Source organism: Notamacropus eugenii, chromosome 4, assembly GCF_028372415.1.
Source record: "Notamacropus eugenii isolate mMacEug1 chromosome 4, mMacEug1.pri_v2, whole genome shotgun sequence".
Classification (NCBI taxonomy): Eukaryota; Metazoa; Chordata; class Mammalia; order Diprotodontia; family Macropodidae; genus Notamacropus; species Notamacropus eugenii.
In genome coordinates this window covers 209,408,000-209,435,637 of record NC_092875.1, presented here as the reverse complement: position 1 = coordinate 209,435,637, position 27,638 = coordinate 209,408,000, and the positions used below count along the sequence as shown (strand labels likewise).

General features: G+C 36.9%; 1 protein-coding gene and 1 pseudogene across 1 annotated transcript in view; one reads left to right on the top strand and one right to left on the bottom strand.

Moving 5' to 3' along the window:
* The first annotated feature begins 5,042 nt into the window (after positions 1 to 5,042).
* The window catches only part of C4H18orf63 (chromosome 4 C18orf63 homolog), a 48,610-nt gene continuing 26,014 nt past the window's right edge, over positions 5,043 to 27,638 (top strand). Inside the window, exons 1-4 of the mRNA XM_072604096.1 lie at positions 5,043 to 5,204; positions 8,080 to 8,242; positions 9,762 to 9,840; positions 14,544 to 14,600. Of these exons, the coding sequence (XP_072460197.1) occupies positions 8,091 to 8,242; positions 9,762 to 9,840; positions 14,544 to 14,600 (288 nt within the window). The 5' untranslated portion in view covers positions 5,043 to 5,204; positions 8,080 to 8,090. The remainder of the gene's footprint in view (positions 5,205 to 8,079; positions 8,243 to 9,761; positions 9,841 to 14,543; positions 14,601 to 27,638) is intronic.
* On the bottom strand, positions 26,013 to 26,502 carry LOC140500965 (pterin-4-alpha-carbinolamine dehydratase 2 pseudogene; annotated as a pseudogene).

Below are 27,638 nucleotides of genomic sequence, written 5' to 3'. Positions count from 1 at the left end.
AAGGTCCCTGTGAAGCAACTGCCTGCGCAGTAAACGTCTATCTCCACAGCTCAATATATAGGTGCTTTAATAATTCCTTTTATTTAGGTCACCATTAGATATTGTATCTAGAAAGTCACAACTTTTCCCCAAAACCTATTCTTCTTCAAAACTTTCCTGTTTCTGCTCCACCATTCCTCTCATCTTCCAGGTTTGTAACTTTCACATTGTCCTCAATTTCATACTCTCCTTCACTTGTATGTATTATCAGTTGCCAGCTGTTGACTTTTCTATCTCCACAAAGTGACTTTATTTGTTCAATGTCTCATTGATTGATCATTAGGCAATGTTGTTGTTGTTCAGTCTCATCTGACTCTTTGTGACCTCATTTGGGGTTTTCTTGGCAAAGATACAGGAGTGATTTGCCATTTCCTTCTCCAACTCATTTTATAGATGAGGAAACTGAGGCAAATAGAGTTAAGTGATTTGCCCTATGTCACATGTCTTTGAGGTAAGTTTTTGAGGTCAAATTTTTATTCAGGTCCTTCTAACTCCAGGATCTGTCCTCTATCCACTGTGCCACCTAGCTGTTCCTCATTAGGTAACAAGGATTCCCCAGTAGCTTAACATCTGGGGTATTTTTAATAATGGAGTTCTGCCGAACAAGGTTCAAGCAATATTCACTCCTTGACTGACCAAGTGTTGCATGAAGTTCTGCAGAATGGATTCGCACAATTGTAAACTATGTATGTGTATATTTATGCATGTGTATATGTAGTATGTATAACTGGAACCAAGAGAAAGACACTTTGCTCTTTGCTATCTTTCTGTAATGTTCCACAAATTCCCTACTTCCTAGATGCTTATGAATTTTTTTGTATTTTAAGCATTTCTTATGTAGTGTAGGAGATAAATGGCTGTCCTAGATCCCCTGCTGTGTTCCTAGTCTAAAATGGGTCCTTTATTCCATTATGGTAAGACCTAAGGCATTAGTTACATGGAGTTGCTAGGTGGTGATGAGGGCTGGAAGGGGGGGATTGCAGAGAGGTGGAGTTTGTGTGACATTTACTACTACACACAAATGTCACACACTGAACACAGCCAGTTCAGGCAGTACACAGCTGGTTCAGACTAATCAGTTCTATAGGTGCAGCTGGCTAATGTATCAAGTAGGGAGATAACAGTAGTTGCTGGAACAGGCTGTGTCCTTGGGCGGAGGAGAAACTGCCTGGGATAGTGTTTTGAGGCTAGGGAGAAATGTGATTTTTAAAGAGAAATGTGATTTTAGAATTGGGGCCCAAGTACATGCACCCATGCACCCCATCAGTGTCTACCTTGTAGTCCTCAGACACTTACTAGCTACGTGACCCTAAGCAAGTCACTCAGCCCTATTTGCCTCAGTTTTCTTGATCTGTAAAATGATCTGGAGAAGGAAATGGCAAACCACTCCAATATCTTTGCCAAAAAACCCCAAATGGGGTCACAAAGAGTCAGATACAACTAAATAGACAAAAGAACAACAACAAATTAGCTACACCTGAACAGAGTGGATTTGAATCTGGCTGAATACCTATATCTAGAATGATGCCAATATGTGCCTAATCTCATTCAACATTTTTTATCATGAAGACAAAATGGCATGATTACCAATTTTTTTGCTAACACAAACCTGGGAGGGGTAGATAATACATACTGTTAGAAGGCTTTGGTACACAAACATATCCCAATAATTTATTTAACTGATGAAAGCTCTCCATATGCAAGATGCTGCATAACTTGCTTCTAGGAAAATCATGATGATGTGTAAGAAAAGTGCCTTGGAGAGTCTATTGAGAATGTGTAGTCATTCTGTGACCTGTTGTGATAAACTAATGGCCTCTATAATGGCTCTTTGATTTTGGAAATATTCAAAAAGGCCTGTCAGAATCAACCATTGTTATCTTTTGCCTCAGATGCTTTTAGAGAATCTTGGTTTTTCATCAGGGCATCTAGCGAGAGACCGTGTTGTCAGGGTCAAGACCTTAAGGCCTTTTCTTCATCTGAGCCAATAAGAACTCAAGAAACAGGCCTCAGTCATTGGCCTTTTCAGAAAGGTTGAGAGAATGAGGGACAGAAATCTGGGAGTGATTCATAACCTAGTTTTGGTTTTGCAGCCAGTCAATCAGTCAATAAAAATTTATTAAGCATGTATTATGTGCCAGACGCTGTGCTAAGCACTGGACACACAAAGAAATATAAAAGACAGTCCCTAGCATTGAGGAGCTCACATTCTAAAGGAACATGAAAATAACTATGTACAAACAAGCTATATGCAGGATAGATAGTGAACAGAGGGAAAGCAATAGAATTAAGAGGGATCAGGAAAGCCAATAGGACATCAGTGCCTCAAGGAACAAGTAGCAATTTTTGAGAGTGATCTTCAGGACTAAACTAGCAGAAGGACTCAGTCATCTGGCATGCCTTATCAGAACATGAACTTAGTGGGATTAATTTAAATAAGAACTGAACTAAGTTCTGAGCCTAGCCCCTACCTTCTCAGACCTAAGGAATAAGGCATTTTATGTCTATAAGGTGTTGGGGAAAATGTTTGTACTTTCTTATTGCCATGTCTTTCAAGTAAATATCTTTTTGTTAAAGTTAACCAATATTAAGTGGTTAAAAGGAACTGGAGGACTAATCATGGGCCCCTATCAGTGTTGAGAACATAGGCTCTGGGGGCTTGAATCAATGGCAGTAGAGAAGAAAGATATCCTAAAATCCCCTCAGGGTATCCTGGCACACTGAAGGGAGATCCAGGCAGCCTGGCTCTGGGAAAGTGAGTTAGAGCATCCAAGGTAAACTAGGATGATATAATTAGCTTAACAAGTAGGATCTTGGCAGGCCAACTTGACAAATCTCATAATTAGTAATTATAATAATTATAAAGCAAACAAAACCAAGATGAATAAAACCAAACAAGATAAAAGTTAATAGAGATAAAGGTAGAATCTTTCAGTTATAGTCAAAGAATCAACTATTTAAAAATAGTTTGGGGTGGGGCACAGAATGTAGCTGGAAAATAATTTATGCAAAAAAGAAAGGGGTTCCAGCTGATTTCATGTTCAATGTGAAATATTATTGTGACAAAACTGCCCAGAAAACCTGTGCACCTTACTTCAACTTCACCTAAGGATCTGTGATCTCATCTGTGTGGATTCACCCTCCACCATCGTAGATCAAAACCTCCCTTTTGTTAGTGAGAGTCCTAATTTTACTCATATTCCAAGAATATCACAAACTTGGAATATTTGCCAGTAGTGCTCTTTGATAGATTACACCCAGCAATATTGTCACATAGGTTTTCACTGAAAATAGGAATGTAAATTTATTAAGTACAGAGAATCCAAATATACCTTGCTCCTATTGGGGAAATAACTCACAGACAAATATGCAAATCATTTTTCATAAAAACAAATTTTACCTCAATCATTCATTCCTTTGCTTTACATCTTATAATAAATCCCCACATACTACAAACTGAGAAGATATAAAGAAGGGAGACATGACTATGAGAAGGAGAAGGCCTACCCACATAGAAACAAAGTATTAGAGACTGGAGTGGAGGTTGCATTTTCAGTGTAAGTACTGAAGATAGAAATAAAGGTTCCTTTCCCCAGGACCTGCTGAACCATTTTTTAGGGGGTTCATTGGAGTTCTTGAGTAGGCAGACAAAGCAAAAGAACTTCTGTGCCTCTCAGAGCTGGAAAAAGTGAGACATATCTGGGAAAATGATAAGGAGTGGGGGAGTTCCCTTTGAGTACCTCTCCAAGACTAGGATAGAAAAGTATACAAAAACATTTTCCTTAAGAAAATCAATAGCAAAAAAGAGGACAGGAAAGCAGCGCTGAATTAAAAATCACTCTTCTCAACAACAAGAAAGGACAGAAAAAACTTTATCCTAGTAAATGTGTATTTCTCAAACCGCTTAATACACAGATATAATTTCTATCCCCTACTTTTTCATGGTAGGGATATATGTTGAACTGTTCTTTGTTCTAGCTAGCATCCGTTTCAATTCAGCTCATCCGGTCTTGTACACGTTTGTTGTTACTCTATGGTGGCTAGTTAGATAGCTGCACAAAAGATCTTTAGAGATCCCTCAGACACCTTCTTGAAGGACCACTGGGGAAGGACCATGAGAAGAATGGCTGCAGAGATCTACTACAGATCATGGTCTGCATCATTTTATTCTGGTAAGGACAGCCTGCTGTGGCATTGTTGATTTTAATTCCTGGGCAAGGTTAGCTCCAGAAAGGTTAATTCATGGGAGATGTTTTCACAAAAGTTCTGCCGCTACTTTTGTGGGGTTGCTTCTTTAATCCTTCCCATGGCTCTAAGTGTTCTCCTGGAACAGATTCGTATTAGATTTGTTAAATGTGTCTTTCCTGATCCCTCCAGCAAGTGGTCTGCTAACCCTCTGGAGATCACAGTGGTCTTCAGGATTTACTGTGGCCTAAAAACTATTCACAGTCACCTGGGTGAGGAGCCTCTCTGTACTTTCCATTACGGTTCTCAGAAGTTACATGGCATATGATCAAGGATGAGTTTCTCCATCCTGGTTGGCCGTTTCCAAGCTTGCATTCCCCCGTCTGCCCTTGAAGAGCTCAAGGTCACTTCTGGTCCACAGTGAGACATCACAGGAGGACTTTTATTTTGTTCAGAGGAAGGCACGAAGCAGTCCCATTTGTTCAGGGTATTTTCAGGTGTGGAGGAGGCGGCCCCTACTACGTGCCAGGCACTGTACCAAAGTGCTTTGCAAGTACTGGACCTCATAACAAACCTGCCAGGTAGGCAATAATCTTGAAGGAAACTACGGCAGACCAAGCTACGTGAATTGCTTAGTCACTAAGTATCTGAAGCTGGATTTGAACCGCTTTCTCTAGGTCAGGGATTTGTTCCCGGCCTAGGAACCGGGCCGTGGAGGCCTGAGAGAGGAGAAGCACGTGGTCGCCACCTGAAGACCTAGCGCGCCCCGGATGCGCCTGCGCAAAGCACCCGAGAGAGCGCGCGCGCGGGGCGGGGGTGGGGGGAGTAGGGGCGCCCGCCGGCGGAGGCGACGGCGGCGGCGGCCCTGGGCGGGGCGGCGTGCTTCCCTTCACACCTCCGCCGGGCTGCCCCTTGTGGGGCGGTGCGACACGGCCCGACTTCAGGAGAAGGGGAGGGCGAAGCGTTCTCGACATTTCGAGGTGTGTTGCAGCGGGGAGGACAGGGAACCGCAATCAGGGGACCCTGTTGGAATGGTGCTTCTGTGCGGCCCAGGGCCCGTCGCCTCGCGCCCCTGGGAAATGGATCAGCCTCCAGCCTTTAAATCCGTGCCCCCAAAGCACAGATGTGGCCTTTTCTAGGCCGCAGGCCGCGGGCGTGAGTGGGCCCTGGCGGACCGGGCGCCCCGTGGTGTCAGAGCGCCTTAAAGGTCCGGGAGGGGCGGGGAGGGGGGGAGCCGCGAGGTTGAAGACCGCCCTGGGGGCATGTTTTTATTTTGCGTTTTACTTGTTAACCTAACAGCAAGCTTTAGGTCCCACACTTAACCACAGCCATCAACGTGCATGTAAACTGGGAGAGAAAACTGCCCGTCCCGAAATTAAACATTTGACACGGTAAGTCAGTAAGTCCGTAGATCTAGGAGTTCGTGAGCTGAGGGCAGCCCCTGGGTTAAGGTCCCTCTTTGCTGAGGCTGGTGGCCTGTGTGCGGGGGTCCAGAGGTCACGGCCACAACGAACCGAGCCCTCACCGAGCACCTCCTACTGGGGAGAGGAAGAGGCAGAAACAGCCCTGCCCCAAAGAAACACGCGGTCCGATGAGAGGCCGCTGGAACGGCTGCACAAGTGTACAGACAGACGAATTTGGGAGCCATCCCCGGAGGCAGTAAGGTTATACAGGGCTGGGTCATGCTTCTTGTAGAAAAGAGTACGACAACTCAGACTTGACGGAAGCTGGGCTCTTGAGATTTCTTGGTCACATGGAAATTTTTGAGTGATACCTTCCAAGAAACACCTGTGTAGTGCTCTGTGCTGCCTGATGTCTGTGACAGTAATAATAGCTAGCATTTGTGTAACGCTTTAAGGCTTACAGATTGATTTACATACCTTATTTGATGGAGGTAGGTGCTGGTAAGATCCCTGTTTTACAGATGAGGAAACTGAGGTTGACAAAAATTAGACTGACTTACTCATGGTCACACACCTAGTACCTATCTGAGACTGTATTTGAAGTCAGGTTTTCCTGACTCCAGATCCAACAGCTTACCTGACGTGCCAACCTAGCAGCTCATGTTGGAATCTCTTGGAAGTTCATTATCCATTAATAAGGATTGACCTATATTATGAACTTTGAATAATGTTATCTCATGGACCTTAACCTAAATGATTAGTATCTGAAAGGTCAGTGAATTTATTGTGAACTGAGTTGAACTCATCTCATGAACTCTTTGGACCTGTTGACTTTCATTTAATTGCTAAATCTTAGGGTTACTGGGAGTTTATGTGTATTGCCCAGGGTTACAAAGCTAGTGTCTGAGGAGCAGGTCTTTCTGACCCTTAAGTTCAGCGCTCTATCCAAGCTGCCTTTTTCATGTATTTTACTGAAAAGAAAAATGTTTTAAGAAGGTGCCAATTTTGCCCACTAAAAGTATTTTAAATAGTAAATGGTTAATAATAAATACATATGTTTCTTTTTCTGAGATAATTTAAACATTTTATGTACACTTACCAATTGATCTGGTAAGAAGACCCAGGCATAAATAATATTCAGAAAGGGAGAAGTTCAATTGGAGCTTTATATGTTGCTGGGGGGGGGGGGAAGGTTAAAATTGAAGCTCTTGGATTTACTGATAGGTATTTGATGGGGGGCATGAATTGCACTTTTATTAGTCACTTTTTTGTGTAAGAGCTCAGATTTAGTAATGAAATTCACTGATGTTGGTGAATTTTCAACTTTTCCCAGTGATATTGCCCTCCGATGTGTTGGGTTTTTTTTTAGATAGAAATTATGAAGGTTTAATACTTTGAAATGTTCTGTGACATCTAGCACATTGTTGATTCTCAGTAAATAAATTTAACACTAACCTGCAGGTGAGTGAGTCCCAGGAGGAACTGTGAAATACATGTCTCTGGGGCTTCTACTGCTTGTTTTTGCCCTTTTGCTGACTTTTTGTAGATACCAGGAAATTTGGCCTTGAATGAGTAATTTTTTTTATTTTTGTGTGAAAACAAAATTCTTAGAATATTTACTTCTCTTGGCTGCGAAGTATAAAATGTGTGCTAAAATTAAATTCTACATGTTAAAATTGTTGGGAGCCCAGTCTAGTAAATAGAGGCAAATTGGAAGACTGTAATGACATATTCACTCATATATAAAATGAGAGTAGTGTACTACTTACCCTGAAAGAGTTCACAGGAACTATAAAAGATTTTGTAGTATTTGAGTATAGTTTAGGCTTTCAAAATAAGTATAATTATCATGTGGCAAATTTTGTTTTTCTTAGGAGTTTTTGTAATTAAAGAATAACCTGAAAGGGGGAAGGGCAACTGGGCCTAAAGTCAGGAAAACTCACTTTCCTGACTTCAAATCTGTTCTCAGTCACTTATGAACTATGTGATCTGGGGTAAGTCACTTAACCCTGTTTGCCTCAGTTTCCTCATCTGTAAAATGAGCTGGAGAAGGAAATAGCAAACCATTCTAGTATCTTTGCCAAGAAAACCCCAGAGGGGTTCATGAAGAGTTGGAAAGAACTGAAAATGTCTGAACAAGAAACTGAAGAGGGAAATAAAAAGAATTAAGAGGAGTAGGAGTCATAAAGTTTATCCTGTGTTCAATAATAATTATTAAGTGCATATTAAATAACTATAATAAGATCTTAACTTTTTCACAGAGATTAAATTTTCTTTTATCCGTTTGGATTTACTATCTTAATATTCTGAACTTTCAGCAAAAAGCTTAAAGAAAATATTTCAGTGTTGAATTTTGATTTTTATGAAGTTACTAGTTGGCATTCCAGCAAAATGATATTGTGAATAGAGGTAACTATTATGTTTCTAAAATTTGCCTTCCTCCCGTTGCCAGGTTGCTCACTGATGCAGTCAGCAGAAAACATGAGTGCTTCTGGGCCACAGTCCCTGTTCTTCATCAGCCCTCCAGACCTACAAAAGCTTTGTGCTGTCAAGGTAATACTAAGTAGTGAAGTGGCAGACACAGAGATTAGAAGCACACAGATGAAGATGTGCAGGTAATAAAAAAAAGCATTTTTAATCTTTGGGGTTTGTGTTTCTTGGAGAGATGGTATTTTATAAATATGAAATTTACAAATGAAATACTTGTCCTTTATAATATTTCAGTTCTCCAGTGGGCCTGTGATCTTATTATTTATTACAACCCAGAGTTGGTGTGATTTTTGTCCATGCCGTTCCGTAATTCAGTCGTAGATTCTGTACCAAAATCTCTCAAGACCTTTCTCTAGGAACTGTGGTGCAAAGACCCCTGGGGATCCATAAGAGATGTAAAAAATAAATTAAGCATTTTGTGCATTTACATAAAACAGGGAAATACCAGTTTTAGTTTCAGCCAAGTATACCATGTTAAGTTTGGTAAGGAGCTCAGAATTACTTAGCTGGGGATACTCCAGAGATTAATATTTCTATTAGTGAATTTTTTGGAATGTAAAAATAATTTTATATTTTTACATTAAATCTTTTTGAGTATCAGTTTTTGTATATGTAAATAGGAAGTTTGCAGCTCCCAAATTCTGTGATTCTGTAGTTGAAATTCTTTCTAAAAAGCAGTAACTTTACTAAATTACTTTTTACTGCAATTAAGAAACATTTATCATGTACCTACCCTCAATAGCTCTATTCTAAGAAGTGCTACATATTTTTTCTGTTTCTTTTTTTTAGTTTAAAACTGTTATTTCATTAGTATAAGGAATTCTCAAAACAGTGTAGATTGGCAGCTGTTCTGCAAGATACAGTTTTAAAGAGTTGCCTGGTTCACCAGGTAGTGACTTGCTTAAGGTAACAGAGCTAGCATGTCTCAGAGGTCCTACTTGGTCCCAGCTCTACTTGACTCCAGACCAGCTCTATGTCCACTACACTGTGCTGCCTCATTTTAGTTTCTTATGATGCCAGTTTTAAGTCCAAAATCCCTCTTGCAAATCCCAGGTACCTGGGCTTCTCCAGGGCTTCCTTGATGGGATGTCTGGTTGGTTGACTTTAACACCCCCTTGCAATCTTGGGTTCAGCTCTGTGACTGAAACTCCAAGGGTAGTGGGGATAATTGCCTGCACCTAAAACTGAGAAGGACAAATGAAACAGAACAGAAACAAACACTTATTGGCCGATTTTTTGAAGACACTGGGTGAAAAAGAGGGAAAACAGGAGAAGTCCTTCTCCTCTCACCAGTTCAGTTCATGGCATCGGCACTGTGATGAACTGTGGGAAAGAGCATATGCCAAATAAAGGGGGATTATCTCAGTTTGGCTAGAGGTCCTCAAACTTATTTGGCTTAACACCCCCTTTAAGAAAAAATTACTCGTTACGCTAGTCGCATATGAAATATTCCACATCTCTTCTTCCCCACTTCTGCAAAACAGATGCTTTTTCTTATCTCATCATCAGGATCAATTTTAGTTATTATAAAATAGAATTCAGTTACTTTTGGTTTTCTCTTTGTTGTTGTCATTGCAAAATTAAGTAAAAACAAGGAGAATAAGAACAATTCCATTTTAAAATTAATGCATTTCATCTCCACAGGCAATTGTTGTTTATGCACCAAGAGCTTCTTACATCACCTGTTCCTGGAATATTAAGTCAGATTTGGGTAGTGATGGCGGTTAGTGATATTTTTCATTCCTTCTTAATCAGATTATTGCCCTTCTCCGTAAATATATCAGTTACAAATTAATTACAAATTGGAACTTAAATTAGAAGCTAGTAATTTCAAGGATTTAGCTGTTCTAAGAAAGTGATTTTAATCATCACTACTTTAATCTTGTGGAAGAAAAAAACTATATTTGGGATTTTAGCCAGTCTACCAGATAATTTATTAAATATGTGCGAACTTTTCTGCTTGTGGATTTTCCCCTGTAAATGAAATTTTCTTTGACTGAAGCAATTTCCATTTCATAGTGTTCCTAAAGACAAAATTCTACAGCAAAGTAAAACAAAAATTTAAACTATGTTTAAATTTAGGGGTTTTTATTTCCCATATAGTAATGTTAATGGAAGCACACCTAGGAAAAAATAGTATCCTGAAACCAATAACTTCTTCTTTAACTTTTCAATCTGGTGAGAGGTGAAAAAAGAGATTTTTCTCTTAACTAATTTAAACAAAGATATTTCCACTCTTAATTTGGGCACCGTTAATATGACTAAGTCTCTTATTTCTGGGAATTAAGTCCTTTCTATTCAAGGAAAACTGATTTGGTCTTTTGTTTCAGCTAGTCCAAGGACTTCATTCTGGGACACTTGTTATTTCTTAATATTTTATAAGCCTTAGTGTTATATGCTTCCACAAATCACAAATAAATCTTAGAGCATCCAAACCACACTTTGTCCTTGTCTCTTTAGAGCTGTATAATTGATAAATCTTTAGATTTGGGTGAGAAGGTAAATCTCAATCACATGATCATAAAAATTAGATTTAGGTATAATTCTTTACAGTAGGGATTTTATTTTGTTGACTATTTTTTTTCTGGCATGTACTTCTTTAACAGTCTAGTGAAGCTAATGTGACCCTTCTCAAAATAATGTTTTTAAAATGCGTAAAATAAAATGTATAATATTACAAAGGAAACCAGTTCCATAGAAATATAGTTAATACAAATGCGAAAACAAAACAAAATAAAAACAAGTCTATAGAGTCTACAGACTTTGAAGCCACATATGGCCTTCTAGGTCCTTGGGTGCAGCCTTTTGATTGAATCCAAGTTTTACAGAACAAATCCTTTTATTAAGGAGATTTGTTCTGTGAAATTTGGATTCAGTCAAAGGATGTACTTGAGGACCTAGAGTGCCACGGGTTTCTCACCCTGTATAGACCCTAGGTTAACTTTTGATTTTAGAAAAAATCAGATCACATTGATAAGGTTTTTCTCTATTATTCATCTCCAATTTACATGTGATATGGAAGTTGATCCTTCCTACAATATTCTAATATAAAAATACAAATCAGATTTTTTTTATTAATTGTACTTATTTTCTATTCTGTAAAGGTGAAAGATTCTTAAATTATTTAGCCACCAGAAGAAAAACAAATCTTAAAACATTAAAACAAAACATTGTACTTTGCATACAAGACTATGATCAATTTATTTTGAGGTAAAGATGATTCTGTAATTATGTAAAAACAGTTGTTTTCTTATGAATGTCTAACTTGGAATAAATAAGAAAGAAATACAAGCCAAGTTTCTTTTATTGAGCTCTACAGTTACATACTTAAGTATACACGTTTGTAGATGAAGAAGACATTAATTGTTGCCATTTAAAGTAGTCTAGATATCTTTTATATTTTTTGTAAGCAGTAATAGTCTCTGAAAACATTTCTGAGATTTAGAAGATTTAATTGAGAAGGGTTTCTCCTTGATTATGAGATATTAGAAGATGTTTCTTTTTTTCCAGTTTCACTTGTAGGTCTTCCAATCCAGATGCCTGAAGAATGTACAGGTATCAGAAAGTTGGATGTAGGGCAGCATAATCCCTGTAGCCCTAAAGTTCAGCACATACGCTTATGTGCCATTCAGGGTATTCTTTGCAATGAGAACTTTGCTCTAGCTCTCAGTTCCTCTTGAAGGGAGGAGAAAGAGACTCAGGGCAAGCTACAAGCCTCTCCACCTGCTTGGGGTTTACACTCTCAGCCTTGGTAGCTCTGCTCTGGCTAACTATGCCCAGTCCTCCCTTCTCCCTAATACAAAAAGGCACAATTTAATTTTTTATATTTGCTCCTTCTGCAAAAGTGAACCTTTACTGAAGGGAGAGCACTGTGGTATATTTTTATAGACTTTTGTCAGTGAACATAATACCTTCTAATGATTTTATTGGCAAATCTCAGGATGAATTTAGAAAAGACATTTTTATCATTTTTTTCATCAGAAGATATCTTTAATTACTGATACTTACCTTCCATTTTATATTATTTTAATTTCAGATTCAGTCTTCTTGCCTTCATAAATCTTGACATTAGCTCTTTAAGTATATAAATTATTGTTTTGGAAATAGGAAAATGAAAAAAAAGTGAGGGTTTTGTTTTCATTTTTAAACCATGATGTCATTTCTATGATTTCCAAAAAGTTTACCTTAGGATTGCTTGTGTATCACTACTTCATCTCCCTAAAAAGTGATTATGAATTTAAGAGAGACTCCCTGAGTTAAATAACCTTAAGTTATCTATTAAAATATAAGTGTAGAGTCTAAGGTATATGAAAAGTAGAAATCAATAGAAGTTGTCATGATTGTGCCAGGGAATTTTCTCTTCCAAGAGGACTAGGACCCCTTGGGAAAGGCATACCAGGCAGGTGGGGTCAAAGATAGGCCGAGTGAAAGCAAAGAAGTGCTAAGAAAACTCCTTCAACTTCCTAGGGTACCAATTTAATTTTTACAACATTTAAGGCCCACTTAGCAGCATTGTGTGGTAATTTAGGACAGATAGGTAATACCTTTCACAGCAAAGGGAGAAATAGAAGGGGAACTTGTTCAAGGATGAAGGCAGGGACAGTGTTCTGGGGGAGTATTTGCTGTGAAGCTGGCAGAGTTTGTTGTTAGAATGAGAAGATATGCCCTGTTCAAGGGCAGGAAACAAGGGCAAATGAACCAGTACTTTTACAGTTGTAAAAGAGACTAGACAAAACTTTAGACTTAATGACAGTGTTGAGATAACCATTTAGACCAGACCATACCTAGACCAAACAACCAATAGTTGTTATAGCAGTGGGTCATACTATCCACTATTTACTCGTGCCTGCATAGTTCTTTGTATTATGTTTCTTTTCCAGTAGCAGTTGTTTGGGGTGGGTAAAGGTCCCTATATTGTTAGTCTAATTATTGCAAAATGATTATGGTGACTATTTTTCCTCCACAGTGTCATAAAGGGGGCATTATAAAGGCTTAATATACATATATATGTCATTCAGAGTTAGACAGGTGATAAATAGTGGAGTGGAGTGGTACACCATCCTCAAATTAAACAAAAACTTCTACAGAAGATAAAGGGTACAGTTGTTCAACCCTATGAATAAAGGAGCTGAGAGGAAGAAGGAACTGAGGAGTAAGTAGAGATAAGGGTATGGACAGTTAAGTCGTCCATTTATTGAAGGTGCAAAGGCTAGACAGGAACAACATGGATAGAACCTCTGTCTTGGGCCAGACAGAGGATTTAGACAAAAAAGGTGAAAGTTTGTCAGAGTAGTTAGGAAGTATTATAATTATAATAGGGGTATGTATGGGGTTTTGAGGGAGGAGTAGCATCTCTGGTATGAGGGCTTGCCAAGCCCTTTTCAGGGCTGCTCATCCACTTTTGATGTCCACCTTCACCCAGCTCTCACCTGTGGCTCTAAGAGGCTGTAGTATACCACAACTGGGTAAACTGTCTTGGCAAATGGGCTAAACCAGGTTCTAAACCAGATTGAGGGTAACTGACAGGCCTCAAACAGTCAGTGAGTTAGGGGGATGTCTATCCTAAGCATGTGAAGACTTCCCCCACCTGTTCCCCATCAAAAGGGGAGGATAAGAATAATTTGTTCCAGTGGCCACAAAGGCAGCTGAAGCAGGCACTGTGAAGAGCTTAGAGCTTGATCAGTCATGGAAGGCACCAGGGTCATCTTTCACTTTGTCAGTGATTCTGACTTTTGTCTTGCCACTGGACTTAAGTGACTCTGGAAGAGACAGAGGGGCCGAAAACTTCCCAACTCTGTTTCAATTAAATTCAGTTCACATCAAGTCAAGACATCACCCCATGATGTCCTCTTTGAAAACTAAAGATGAACAACCCAATTATAATAAAACATGGTATATCATAAAATGCAGGTAGCAGGCTAAGGGGAATAAATTATTACATAATAAAGAAAATTGGAATTTGTATTTGTTAAAAACTTTGTAAATCATCTTCATATATATATATATATATATATTATTTTATATATCTCTTTGACATTAAGAAACAAAAACAAAAATTTCCAACTCTTCTGCCTGCCTATACTTTTCATCATGTTTTTGAAAAGTTTTAATTCTCCTATCTTTGATTGTCAAAATGATATAGTAGATATTTAAGGATTAGGAGAATGTCACCAGCTTATCATCATAATAAAAAGGTCATACCTTGGGGCATAATAGAAGAGTGAAACATTTGTTTAATATCAATTTCTACATATTTCTTTGCTGTGCCTTCATATCTAAGCAAAAAGGATTACTTATGTTCAAGGATACATTAAGAAGACCTGATTCTATACTTTGTCTAATATATTACTTTTAAATTTTTTGTGTATTGCATTATTTAATGTAACATTTATCAAGTTTTAAATAAAATTCATGGATCTTTTTTAGATACAGTTTTACAAATCAGGAAAACTTCAGGCCTACACAGAAAAACATGGAGCTAAGGTAGGTTTATAAAATGGTTTGCAATTCTTAAACTTTATGAAATTGACTTGTGTTAAAATTTGCTATTACTTATAGTGGTCAAAAATATAGTTATCTTTTTTACAAGCTATTTCTATAGAACTGCATACAAGAGACCAATAATTGTGGATCTTAGTAAATTGATTAGTGACATCTCCATGGTGGTAAATGTTGGCTCAGGGCAAACAAATACATGTCTAAATGAGGCAGCCTACATGTTCATAAGCTAACTAATAAATGTCCAAAGTCTGTTACACATCTGTTTGTGGAACTCTGATATGGCCAAACCACTTTAGCATTATTATTTTGATTGCCTGGCTAGACATCCTTCTAAGTGGTGTTTCCATTTCTTACATTTTATGCCTGGTACATAGTAAGTGCTTAGTTAATGCTTGATTGATTATGAAATTCAGGCAATTCAGGCAAATTCAGATTAAGAGGCACCTAAGATATATATTCATAAGACTTGGGGGCATTTTGAGTGGCGTTGGGGTGCTTCATTGTTAAAAAGTCTGAAAGCTTGACCTATTGCAATTTGAGTGAACAGAATTATTTTAGAGTAGCCAGAGGAAATATTAGTTATTTATTTAGGAGGGGCTTTAATAACTTCATGCTTTTCAGAAGTTCCAGCCTTACCAGTTGAATGTCTTTCATCTAAAACTAGAACCCAAGGTCAAGGGTCCTATATTATCCTATCTATAAGACTATATAAAACCCCTATTAGGAGTGCCTAACCTGGGATCCATGAACTTGGTTTTTAAAAATATTTCAATGACTGTATTTCAGTATAATTGATTTCCTTTGCATTCCTATATATTTTATTTTAGACTTTTAAAAACATTATTTTGAGAAGGGTATGCTGGTAAATGTTTTAACAACTGGCTTTTTTTCTTTAAAGGATGTTTAACTTTGCCACACTTTTAAGTTTAAGCTGCATTATTAACATTTTCTCCATCATTTTCTTAAGTCTAGATAATCAACAAAACAATAAATCAAACTTTGATTTGTAATTTGCTGATTTCTATGGTGCAGATGCACACATAGAAAATAAAACAATCAGTTCTCCCTAGCCTGTTTAAGCTGTCTCTGAAACAATCCTAGTTTCACCAGACTGCCAAAGGGATACATTGCATTAAAAAGAATAATTACCTAGGACCTTTTTCCGCCTAGAGCCTATTTCTCCTGTTGGAAAACTTTCTTCCTCACTTTTTGCTAGGAAACAGTTTCTTTTAAGGGAGAAGTTGGTAATAGCAGCTAACACTTATACAAAGTGCTCTCAAAGTCTTAGTGCAAATTTAACCCAATAATTTAAAACTGTTTACAGGACAACTGTGTATAATGCTTTAAGGTTTGTAAAGCTGTTATATTGTCATGCTGTATTATGCCATGATATGTTATATGTTGTTACATTATCTTTACAATAATCTGTGAGGTAGGTCTTACTAGTATCCCATATTGCAGACCAGTAAACTGAAGCTGAGAGAGGTTTAAATGATTTGTCAAGGATGACACAACTAAGAAGTGTCAGTGGCAGGGATTTGAACCCAAATCTTTCTGACTCCAAAGCCACTATTCTGTCCAGTTAGAGCATAGATAAGGGTGCATTACCCTTCTGGTATCTCACCCAACTGTTCTGAAAGAACTTATCTTTAAAGTATTTACTAATTGAAAGTAAGAATTTAATTACTTTTCATCAAGTATTTATGGGGCAAAAAATTGAATAACAAATCAAAATAGAAAAAAAATTCTGAATCTATGAAAAGGTAATGTTTTAGAGTCAATTTAATGAATGCAATATATTATTAAGTTATTTTACCAATAGTGTCTCAAGTGACTTTAAGTACTATTTTCTTTGATGACCAGGGATAATAAAGAAAATCTAATATTTATATATTCATTTGTGTTAGATTATCAAGTTTTGAGCTGATTGTTTCAGTGAACCTCAGTTTCCTCATCCATAAAATGGGAATAATAATTTTGTTGTTTCAGTTGTGTCTGGCTCTTCAGGATCCCAGTTGTCTGAAAGTACCCCCTTTAGATTGTAGTTCTTTTCTTTTTCCCCCTCTTACTGCCACCTTAGGATCAGGAAGTTTGTTTTGATTGTGACAATTCCTTCCTTGGAATTATCTTCTCTCTTAACTCTCACTTTATCCCCACTTTTTTTTCCTGTTGAGTTTGATGTATTTCTACACTGAATTCTTTGAGTATATATGCATGTGTACAGATGTGTGTGTATTTAACCCTCCTTTGTCCATTCAGATAAGAGTGAGATTCATTTCATTCCCACAGTCTCTCAGATAAAAGTCTCATTTCTCAAATATATAAAGAATTTTGTCAAATGTATACGAATATGAGCCATTCCCCAATTGATGAATGGTCAAAGTATATGAATATTCAGTTTTTTTATGAAGAAATCAAAACTATAATCATATGAAAAAAATGTTCTAAATCATTATTGGAGAAATGCAAATAAAACAACTTTGAGATATCATCTTACACTATCAGATTGGCTAAATGGTAGATGCCCTCCAATTGATGAATAGCTAAACAATTTGTAGTATATGACTTATTATTATAGTCAGATACTAATTTCGAGTTTCGAGGGATGATGCCTCAGGCTTCAGGTTTACTTGCTGTTGTTTTCTAAGCTACGTCTGTGAGACCAACCTTGGGCACTTCTCACAGCCCCTGAGTCATGGCTAACCATGCAATCACTGCAAATGCTCTTTTTTCCTGTGGTCCCTCTCCCTTGCAAACTTCAGCTTTACCTCTCTGCCCTAGAAGAGAAACCAGGCACTACACTCTTCTGTGGGTATCTATAACCAGCAGGGTCCCTGACCCTCTGGCATTCATCAGGAGTGTACTCATTCCTCCTTGTTCATACTTGCAGCCTGGATTTAGTCTGGTCAACAAACCTGTGCCTGGAGGTCCAGTATCTGGGGAGGATCCTTCAGTCTTGCTCTGCTCAGCTATCTGACCCCTACACTATCCTGAAATTGAAGCTGCTGCCTGCCCCTGGGACTTGTTTGTTGATCCAAGGGAGTCTCCCTGGAGGTGTCTGCACTTCACTCTGATCAAACCTTCATCCCTTGGAGGTTGTATCTTAGTGTCCTTCTCAATTATCTTAGGCAAGAGGACAAATACTTTATCCCACTTTTAACGATTTCTGCTGCTCAAAATTCCTTTTGAAGCAATATTTTTGTTGCGTTTGTGGGAGAATTTTGGAGAACCTGGTGTTTATTATCTTACTCCACCATCTTCCCAGGATAGGTAATGTTCTATGTTCTTCTAATTTTCTTGTAACATTTCCCTTTAAGTCATGTATCCATTTTGACCTTGTCTTGGTAAATGGTTTAAGATACTGGTTTATGCCCAATTTCTGCCAGACTGCTTTCTAGCTTTCCCAACACATTTTTTTTTTTTTACGAAATGAATTCTTATCCCCAAAATTTAAATCTTCACATTTGTCAAACACAAGGTTACTATAATCATTTAGTACTATATATATCTACTATGTTCCACTGATCTACCATTGTATTTCTTAGCAAGTACCAGATAGTTTTGATAATTACTACCTTATGATATAGTTTAAGATCTGGCACTGCTAAACCTTCTTCCTTCACATTTTTTCATTAGTTTCCTTGAAATTCTTTATCTTTTGTTCTTCCAGATAATTTTGTTATTATTTTTTCTAACTCAATAAAATAGTATTTAGATAATTTAATTCGGATGGCATTGAATAAATATAAATACATGAGGTTAAATTGTCATTTTTATCATAATGACTTTGCCCAGGAACAGTGAATATTTCTCCAGTTATTTAAATCTGATTATTTGTATAGTGGTTTATTATTATGTTCATATAATTTCTGGTCTGTTTTGGCAGATATACTCTGAGGTATTTTATATTGTCTATAGTTATTTTAAGTGAGACATCACTTATAAACTCTTCTTGCAGGGATTTCTTGGTGATATATAAAAATGTTGATGATTTATGTGACAGAGGTTAACCCACAGCTCCTAAATGCTGGAAGTCCTTTTCTCCCATTCATTGGGTGCTGAATAAATTCCCCATAGACATGATATAGTCCCTTTCATGGATTCTTTGTAGAGCCATGAGTCCAGTCTGTCCTTAGCTCCTTATGATGTAGACATTACTTCCAGTTGATCTGGGAACACTATTAGGACATGGATGGAAAGATAAGTAATCCAGTATTCTCTTGACTCTTCAGAGGTCCTCCTTTAGTCAGGGGTTACAGGAGGAAGAAGACTTGGTTAAGTGTTCTGCTTCCCACTTCCCCCCCAAAAAAATTCCTTCTCAGGAGAGTTTAGCTAGAACCCCATGCTTACTCCCATTTCTAGAATCAGTATCTTCCCTGAAAATGCTTTGATAAAGGAACCAGGTGGCATAATTAAATCTCCCAGCCAACTAGAACAGACCTCTTGGCTGGTGTCATTTGAACCTATCAGATACCTTTTAGAACACCTTTTTGTACTTAGTAGTTCAGAGCCATGATTGGAATTAAGATCTGTTCTCATCTACTTAAAGTATCCCAGCTAAAATGGGGTGGAGTGATTTTGACTCCACTCTAACAATATTACGAATATTAAATGTTTATCTAGTGACCAATGAATGGAACTGTTGCTGGAACTGAATGTTATCAATCTCAACATTCTAACTATGAAAGAAACCAGAAGATAAAAGACATTTGAAGCTAAATGGAAAAGGACCTAACAGGATCTTCTTCAAGATCAGACAGAAGTTGGTTTTTATCATGTATCCAAAATTAACAAGAAACATCATTTCATTGAATGTCTTGTAGTGTTCCTTTACAAAACACAACTTTGAAGATAATTGCAATTTATGTATCCATTTCTCTTGCAGTGGATAAGATGGTAGAGAAATTCTATAAAGAGCTGAGTAAAACCTTGCAAATTAAAATATACTCTAACATTCAGTGACCTCAATGTAAAGGTAAGATGAGGGGAGGCAACAAAAAATATGTTGGAAAATATGGTTCAGGATTAAGAAATGGAAGAGGCTAAATATTATGTACAAAAGTTTCATAATTACATATCGAGAGTACTGAGAATTTTTTTCAAGAGAGACATGGTTAGCCCCAAGAAACATCACCCCCAAAAAAAAATTTGAAATGGCATGAAAGGAAATAGGAAGACTAGCTGAACCAAACCAACTATATACTTAGAGAAGATTCATGCTGGAGATGACACAACTTTGAGGGCATTTAAGGGTTAATTCTTGATAAGGAACAATAGCAAACACTTGGAACAAATCAAACTACTTTTACTTACCAGAAAAGACAGAGACAAAAATGAACAACTTCTGATCCATAAAGCTACTTCCTTTACTCTGTAAAATCTTTGATAGTAATCTATGTACATATCTAGGGCATCTGTGATAAAGATATAAGAGGGGACTAGGCATGCATTCTGAAGAGATAATTCTGCAGAAAAATTCATCTTTACAGCCACAGAACTGACAGAAAGGTATAAAAAAATACAAATTCCCACTACTTTTATTACTTTCGACTATAAAAAGTGATTCAGTAGAAGAAAATAGAGCCTTAAAGATTTTCCTCCAGAAAAAGTGTGTACCTTACATAAGTTAAAATTACACAAGATTCATTGAAAGATACAATAGAAATAACATCATTTACCTTGTTATGATTATCAAGCAGGCATTGTAAAGCAAATTGTAATTATTAAAGGTATCTGTCAAAATTTGTCTCAAGATAGCATTGTTAGGAGAAGCAGAACAACTCAGTTGTCTCATAAACCAATAAGGATGAAAAAAGAGCAGCAAACCAAATGATCAAGAAAGCTAAGAAGAAACCACAACATATATATTTTGGATTCTGAACAGAGAGAGATAGAGAGAAGCCTGAAGAAACTAAAGAGGGGGTATAGATAGAAAAAGACAACCCAGAAATACAACTCACAGTATTCTTCTAGCCAGGGGATAGGGACAACTAAGGAAAACCTGGATCCAGCAGCAATGTACAGGGAGCAGAGACAAGAACCTGGACCAAGGGCTATCCAAGGACTTTTAAAGCCTCCATCTTTGTTGTTCTTACCTCAAACTGGATATTGTGTGCCTCCTTGAACCTGAAGGGTAACAATCAGGGTGTTCCTTCAAGTTGTGGAACAAGAACTTTAGGGGAAAAATGAAAAATAAATGAGATATGTAGAAGAAAGAACTGGAAGGTGAATAAACAGCATAGTATAAGAGCTACAAAACCTTACTCAAGTAACAAACTAATTGAAAATTGGGTTGGATTAGACAGAGTTGAGTTCTTTTGTGAAACAAAAAGAAATACTCAGACAAAATTGAAAGAGAAAAAAATCAGAAAATATAAGGTATCACCTATAAAAAAACCAATTGACTTAGAAAATAGGTCAAGAAGAATCTAAGAATTGTAGAAATACCTGAAAATCTAGATCATAAAGGTAGATATTTCAAGAAATTATGAATGAAAACTACATAGATATATTAGAACTAGGAGGCCAACTAAATATATTTTTAAAATCTGCTAGTCACATCCTGAAACACCAAAATGAAACCTCCAAGGAACATCATATCCAAAATCCAGTGCTTCCACATCAAAGAAAAAAATACTTCAAGCAGCCAGGAAGAAAGAGTTCAGGTATCAAGAAACCACAATCAGGGTTACACAATGCCTGGCAGCTACCATTTTAAAGAAGAGGAGAGCTGGTAATACATTATTCTAGAAGTGTACTACTATGCTTACTACTTACTATTCTGAAAAGCTTACTACCATGAAGCATTTACTCATGAAATGTTACTGGGGGAAAATAGACCTTTAATTTAAATAGGGGATATTTAATCATTCTTATTGAAGAGGCTAGAACTAAGTAGATACTTTGAACTGCAAAAAGAGGAATCAAGAGGAGCACATAAAAGTAAGTAAATTTGACCGATTGGAGGGTGATGATGTGTGTACATTCTAAGAAAGGAAGAAGAAAGAAGTATCTCCTTATAACCCTAATGTCTACAAGAGTCATAGAGTGAGTACAAAGACAACAAACCTAGGAGCAAGTGAGATCAAGGGATAGAATTTCCTATCTTACATAATCCTGGTGCATGGGAAGAACATTTTAGAAACATGAAGAAAGTGGGGTGGAGGAAGATACTTGATCTTCACTTCCATATGAAATGGACAAAGGAGGATTAAACACATATAAAGTATTTGGCATAGAAGTACATTAAACTCAATAGGCAATCAGGCAAGAACATGGAGAGGAGAAGGGATTAAAAGCAAGAGATGACATAAGCAAAACAAACTACCACTTTGAAACATAGATTGTGAAGGAAACAAGGATATCCATTGTCTCCACTAACATAGGATGTGTTGTTAGAAATGCTAGTCATAGTGATTAGATAAGAAAAATTCAGGAAATAAAAGCATAAAGAAAGACAAACCTATGTCATCACTTTTCGAAGATAATATGAGTCACCTAAAATGAATTGAAACAGTAACTTCAGCAGAATTGCAGGATATGTAGTAAATCCAAACAAATCATTAATATATTTGTATATTACTCATCAAATCCAAAAAGGAAGAGATATAAAGAGAAATTCCTTTTAAAATAACTACAGAATGACTAAAATTGTGTTCATCCTTCATTTCTGAAGAGGACCATGACATCAGAGAAATGATTACATGACTTGCACTTGACTTTGTTTTGAGTGAGGAAGGGCTGTGCAAGGTCACCAGCCTCACTTTCTCCTCCTGAGGCATCTAGATCCACTGACCAGATATTCATCAGGATGACTGAAGATGGCCCAGGATGCAATGGGAAACCTTGTCTAAGGCCTTTTCAGGTACTCCCTTAAAGTGAGAGAATGCCCACAACAATGGGTCTCTGCCTAAGCTCCACTCAATGACTGGTTTTGGACCCTCCTGGCTTGGAGTGAATGTCAATAGTAACTATTCTCTTCCAAACAACAACCTTGAGGCTCCTGCTCCTCCTAGCTTGATTTATTTTTTGTCTTTCTTTCTATTTAAAGGGGTCATCCCCTGACTATTTTTTAAAGAGTCCTGTTCCCTGAATGAAGTTCATCTGGAGGAACAAAAGATCAGGAATCTTAAAGGAAATAATGGGAAAAGTTAGGCAGAAAGGAAGGCTAGCAATACCAACTTAAACTGTACTACATAACAATAATCATCAAATAGAAAAGTTGATCAATGGAACAGATTAGATATACAACATAAAGAAGTAAATGAATGTAGTAGCCATCTCCTAGAACCCCACCTCCTAGAACAAGGACCAACTATTTAACAAAAACTGCTGGGGAAGATGAATAGTAATGTTAGAGAAATTTATATTTAGAGAGTATCTCTTACCATATGACAAGTTTTCAAAATAATGACCTGTATATATGAAAGTTTATATCAAATGAATTGGGGAGGGAGAAGAAATTAATTTTCTGATCTGTGAATAGAGTTCATAAACAAGCAAGGGATAGAAACGAACACAGAAGTTGAACAATTTTGATTATATAAAATTAAGTTTTTGCACAAACAAATACAGTGCAGGGAAGAATATAAGCAAAACGGTTGAGGGGGAAAATCTTTGCAATAAGCTTCTCTGATAAAGGTTTCATTTCCTTGATATATTAAGGAACTGATTCAAACTTAATAAGAATAAGATCCATTAGCCAATTAATAAACGATCAATTTATATGTGAACAGAACAGAACACAGTATATATGAACTCAAGGGAAGAAATGCAAGCTATCTATAACCATGTGAAAGAATACTCCAAATCATATCTATTTACATTCCTCTGTATTTCTTCCTCATGCTCCAGGAGTATTTTCATCCTGCAAGATCACTTTAGCCCTGGAACTCACAATCAGTATCCTCTGCCTCTGTGGCCCCTCTCCCCCTCTGATTGAAGGGTGGAGAGTCAAGAGCCCTCTTAGAACTTCCATTTAAGCAAAGTTCTCAGGCCAGCCATCTCTTCTTTTCCTATCTAGTTGTACTCCACTGTACATCATGCCCTTGTGTTAGGTACCTTCTTCCTCTTCCCCCCCCATCCCCCTTGCCCATTCCCATTTCCCACTCCTGCTGTTTAGCTTCCTATTGTGTGTCGACTTCTTCCATTACACTGTAAGCTCTTTGAGGACAAAGACTGTCTTTCCCCTCTTTTTGGTACACAAAATCCTCTGATATTTGTTGTTGTCTTAAATTTATTTTTTTCCAGTTATTGAGTACTTATTTTTCTTCTTAACAACTCTTCCTCACTGAGGAAAAAAAAGGGAAAGAAAAGACAAACAAAGCCTTGTAACAGATAACCATGGCCAAATAATACAAAGTTCCAGTGCCTGACACATAGTAGGCACTTAATACATTTTATTGACTGAATGACTGAATTAAAGAAAGGCAAATTAAAATAACTTTGAGGTTCCATCTTAAACCCATAAGATTAAGAATATTAACAAAAAAAATGTCAAATGTAGGAGGGGCTGCATTAAAACAGACGCATTGGTGCACTATTGGTGAAGCTGTGAATTGGTCCAGGCATTCTGGAAAATAATTTGCTACTATGCCCCAAATTTACTAAATTGTTGATATTCTTTGACCTAGTGATACCACTGCTAGGTCTTATATACCTAGGAGATCTAAGAAAGAGGAAAAGGTCATTTATGTATAAAAATATTTCTAGCAGTTCTTGTGGCAAAGAATGGGAAACTAAAAGGGTGCCCATCAATTGAGGAATGGCTGAATAAAGTATATGAATGTGATGAAATACTATTGTAGCATAAGAAATGATTGATGTATTTCAGAGAAACATGGGAAGACTTGTATGGACTGATACAAAGTGAAGTGAGCACAACTGGGGTAATAATTTATTAACATCAATACGGTAAAATGAACAGTTTTGAAAAACTTTATTTAAGACTTTGGAACTCTTGTCAATGCAATAACAAATTATGATTCTAAAGGAGTGGTGATGAACAGTGGTACCTACTTCCTGATAGAGAGTGATGGATTAATGAGTACAATTGTGTTGGATATGGCTAATATGGAAATTTGTATTATTTGACTATACTAGTTAGCTATAAGGTGTCTTGTGTTTTGTTTTGTTTTGTTTTTGTGAGACACAGTTGATAGGAGAAAAATAAGTATTTGATAATTGAAAAAAATAAAGTAATTTAAAACCACAACGACAAAAACCAAACAGAGGGATTTGCATTTTAGTCTAGAAGCAATAGAGACCCAGTGGAACTTTTTGAGAAGGGAAAGGAAAGGACATGGTCAAACCTGCACTTTAGGAGCATCACTTTGGCAACCATGTAGAGGATGGATTGGAGAGGGGAAAGAATAGGAGGGGAGAAGGCAATTAATTAATAGGTTAATGTAGTAGTCTGGAAGGAAGGTAGCAAAAGCCTAAACTAGGATGTGAGTCACCTTCAACTTCTTTATATAGTTTCATTTATTAAAAAAATGTACAATATTTATGTAATTCAGTTTTGGACTAAGATCTTCTACTTCAAGTACTAAGAAAGGATATTTATAACTAGTGTTATAAATAGTGTTTCAAAGATTGATTTATATCGCTGTTTGCCCACCTTCTTTTGCTACTCTATTACTTAAGAAATAGAAGGGAGCCATAGAAGACTGAGGGCCATTTTGTATTTTTCTTTATTTTATGAGACACCACAGCTTAAACCATTATTTGATGTTTATGAGTCTCTTCACATTTATTTGTTTATTCTTGAAGGGCAGCAGAGGCTGTTGCTAGGCCCATACTTCATAGGATCATAGATTTAGAGCTGGAATTTATCTACTCCAGTATTCTTATTTTGTAGATAAGGAGATTGAGACCTAAAGAAATTAAATGGCTTGCCTAAGATCACATTGGGAATAAGTGAAAGAGCCAAGATTCAAACATACCTCTTCTATCTCCAATTCTAGCTGCTCTTTCTATTACATTTAACTACCTCCAAAAAGTAAAATGCTTAAAAAGACTTTTCCTAAATTCAAAAGTAGAATATACAGACACAGTCATACTATGAACAAGAGTAAGAATCTTTTACACATTGACAATTCCACATACTAATCATAACTTTTTCACAGATCTCAGTGTATGTAATAGAATGTATCTCTGTGGTTACCAACCTACTCAGCCAATTGTATTGTGAAATAAAAAGAGTAAGATGTTGGGAATATTGGTGTCTTATCAACACCCTGCCCTCCTCCCAAAAAGAAACACTTAAGATAAGCTAATAATTATTCTGAGTGCATTGAAAGAATGAAGTAGGCCATTTAAGGATTTCTTTAATTAAATAAAAGGGGCTTTACAAGAGAGAGTTCTCATTCATAAATGAGTATTGAAACATTTTATATTTTTTTTTAAGGTTTAAATCATTTTAATATTTAAGACCTTATTTTAAAACATCATTATCTTAGTACAAGGTAAATCAGAAATTTCAAAGTTAACTGGTCATGTAAATTGTCATCAACATATTTTGTAGTCAAGATTTCAGTACTATTTACCTGTAGTTTGCAGGACGTTAAACAGAAGAAGCAGCTTTATCAATAAACTGAGCCAGTTTTATATCTCTCTTGGTTATTCCACCACAGTCATGCGAAATAAGAGTTATCTGGACCTTGTTATGTATATTGAACCATTCAGGGTGGTGATTCATCTTTTCTGCTTGTAGTGCAACTTGGGACATAAATCCAAAAGCCTGATTAAAATTTTTGAAACAAAATTCTTTATATAGAGCATCTCTTTCGCTTAATTCTGACCATTCTGCAGCTTTGAGGTCATGTATAACGTGATTCCTTTCTTCTGTTGTTAACCAGTGAGACTCTGCCGACATGGCTAAGAGGCTCCGGCAGCTGCCCAGAGAGAACCGCGGTGACCAAAGGAGAACATTTTATATTTTAATCAAATAGATGAATTTAGGTAAACACTTAAATTCATAATATTGACTCATGAAACTTCAGTGCTTTATAGAAATGCCAAGACTGCCTTCTGTTTTAGAAAACTGTTCTGTCCTCTTAGGTTGGAATGATCTCAAAGAAAATAGAAACCTCCCTGCTCCATCTTACCGCGAGTCCTATTTCCCAGTTGTTGATTTTAGAAGCTATTTGAATGAATGTTGTTTTTATACTTGAAATAAACAATAGTTTTCAAAAAAGTGGCTTGTTACACTTTGTCAGAGCTTTCACTTCATAGACATAGCCTTTGAGAACCTCACTGTTATCTCTATTTGAGACATCAAAATAGGACATTTGTATTCCATAGTAAATAATTATTAAAATTAGGCCCAGAAGTTCCTGGCAGGGTTTCAGTACAGGGGACAATAAACAAAATGTGAAAGGCATTCTTGCTCAGAAACTTTATAAGTACAGACTTGCTGGGTTAGTGAAAGCTGCTAATATCTACCTTTGCAAACTGCTATAAAGGATTGTTTAAGTTTTTGAAAAGTTAGATTGACCAGAAAGAGTGGTCTCTAATAATTATTTTCATTTAGTGAGGGAGTTTAGTACTGTGGAAAGAACACCACTTTTGGAATCAGAGGCTGTGGGTTCAATCCCGGACATAGTTTACATCTCAACTCTGCCCCTTGCTTACCTCTCTGACCATGGGTAAGTCACTTAGCCTCTCTTGGCCTCAGTTTCCTCATATTTAAAATGAGAATGTGGGACTGAATGGCTTCTAAAGTTTCTTTCATAAATCAATGATCATGTGATCTAAAACAGAGCTTTAAGTGACCCTAAACTCCTTAATTCTACTGCAGAAGACTGTCTTTTAAATATCAGTCTGATTCCAGTGATTCCTGTTTGGCTACAAATCATGGAGTACCCTAATCTTAAAAAATAAAATTATAGCCAAATTCAGAAATATGCATGGCTTACTATAACTAGGTTGCATTGTGTTGTCAACTATGGTTTACCCATGAGAACTGATATATGAGAGACGTAGAAAAACAGACGGAAAAGGAGGAAGGGTCTTCATGTA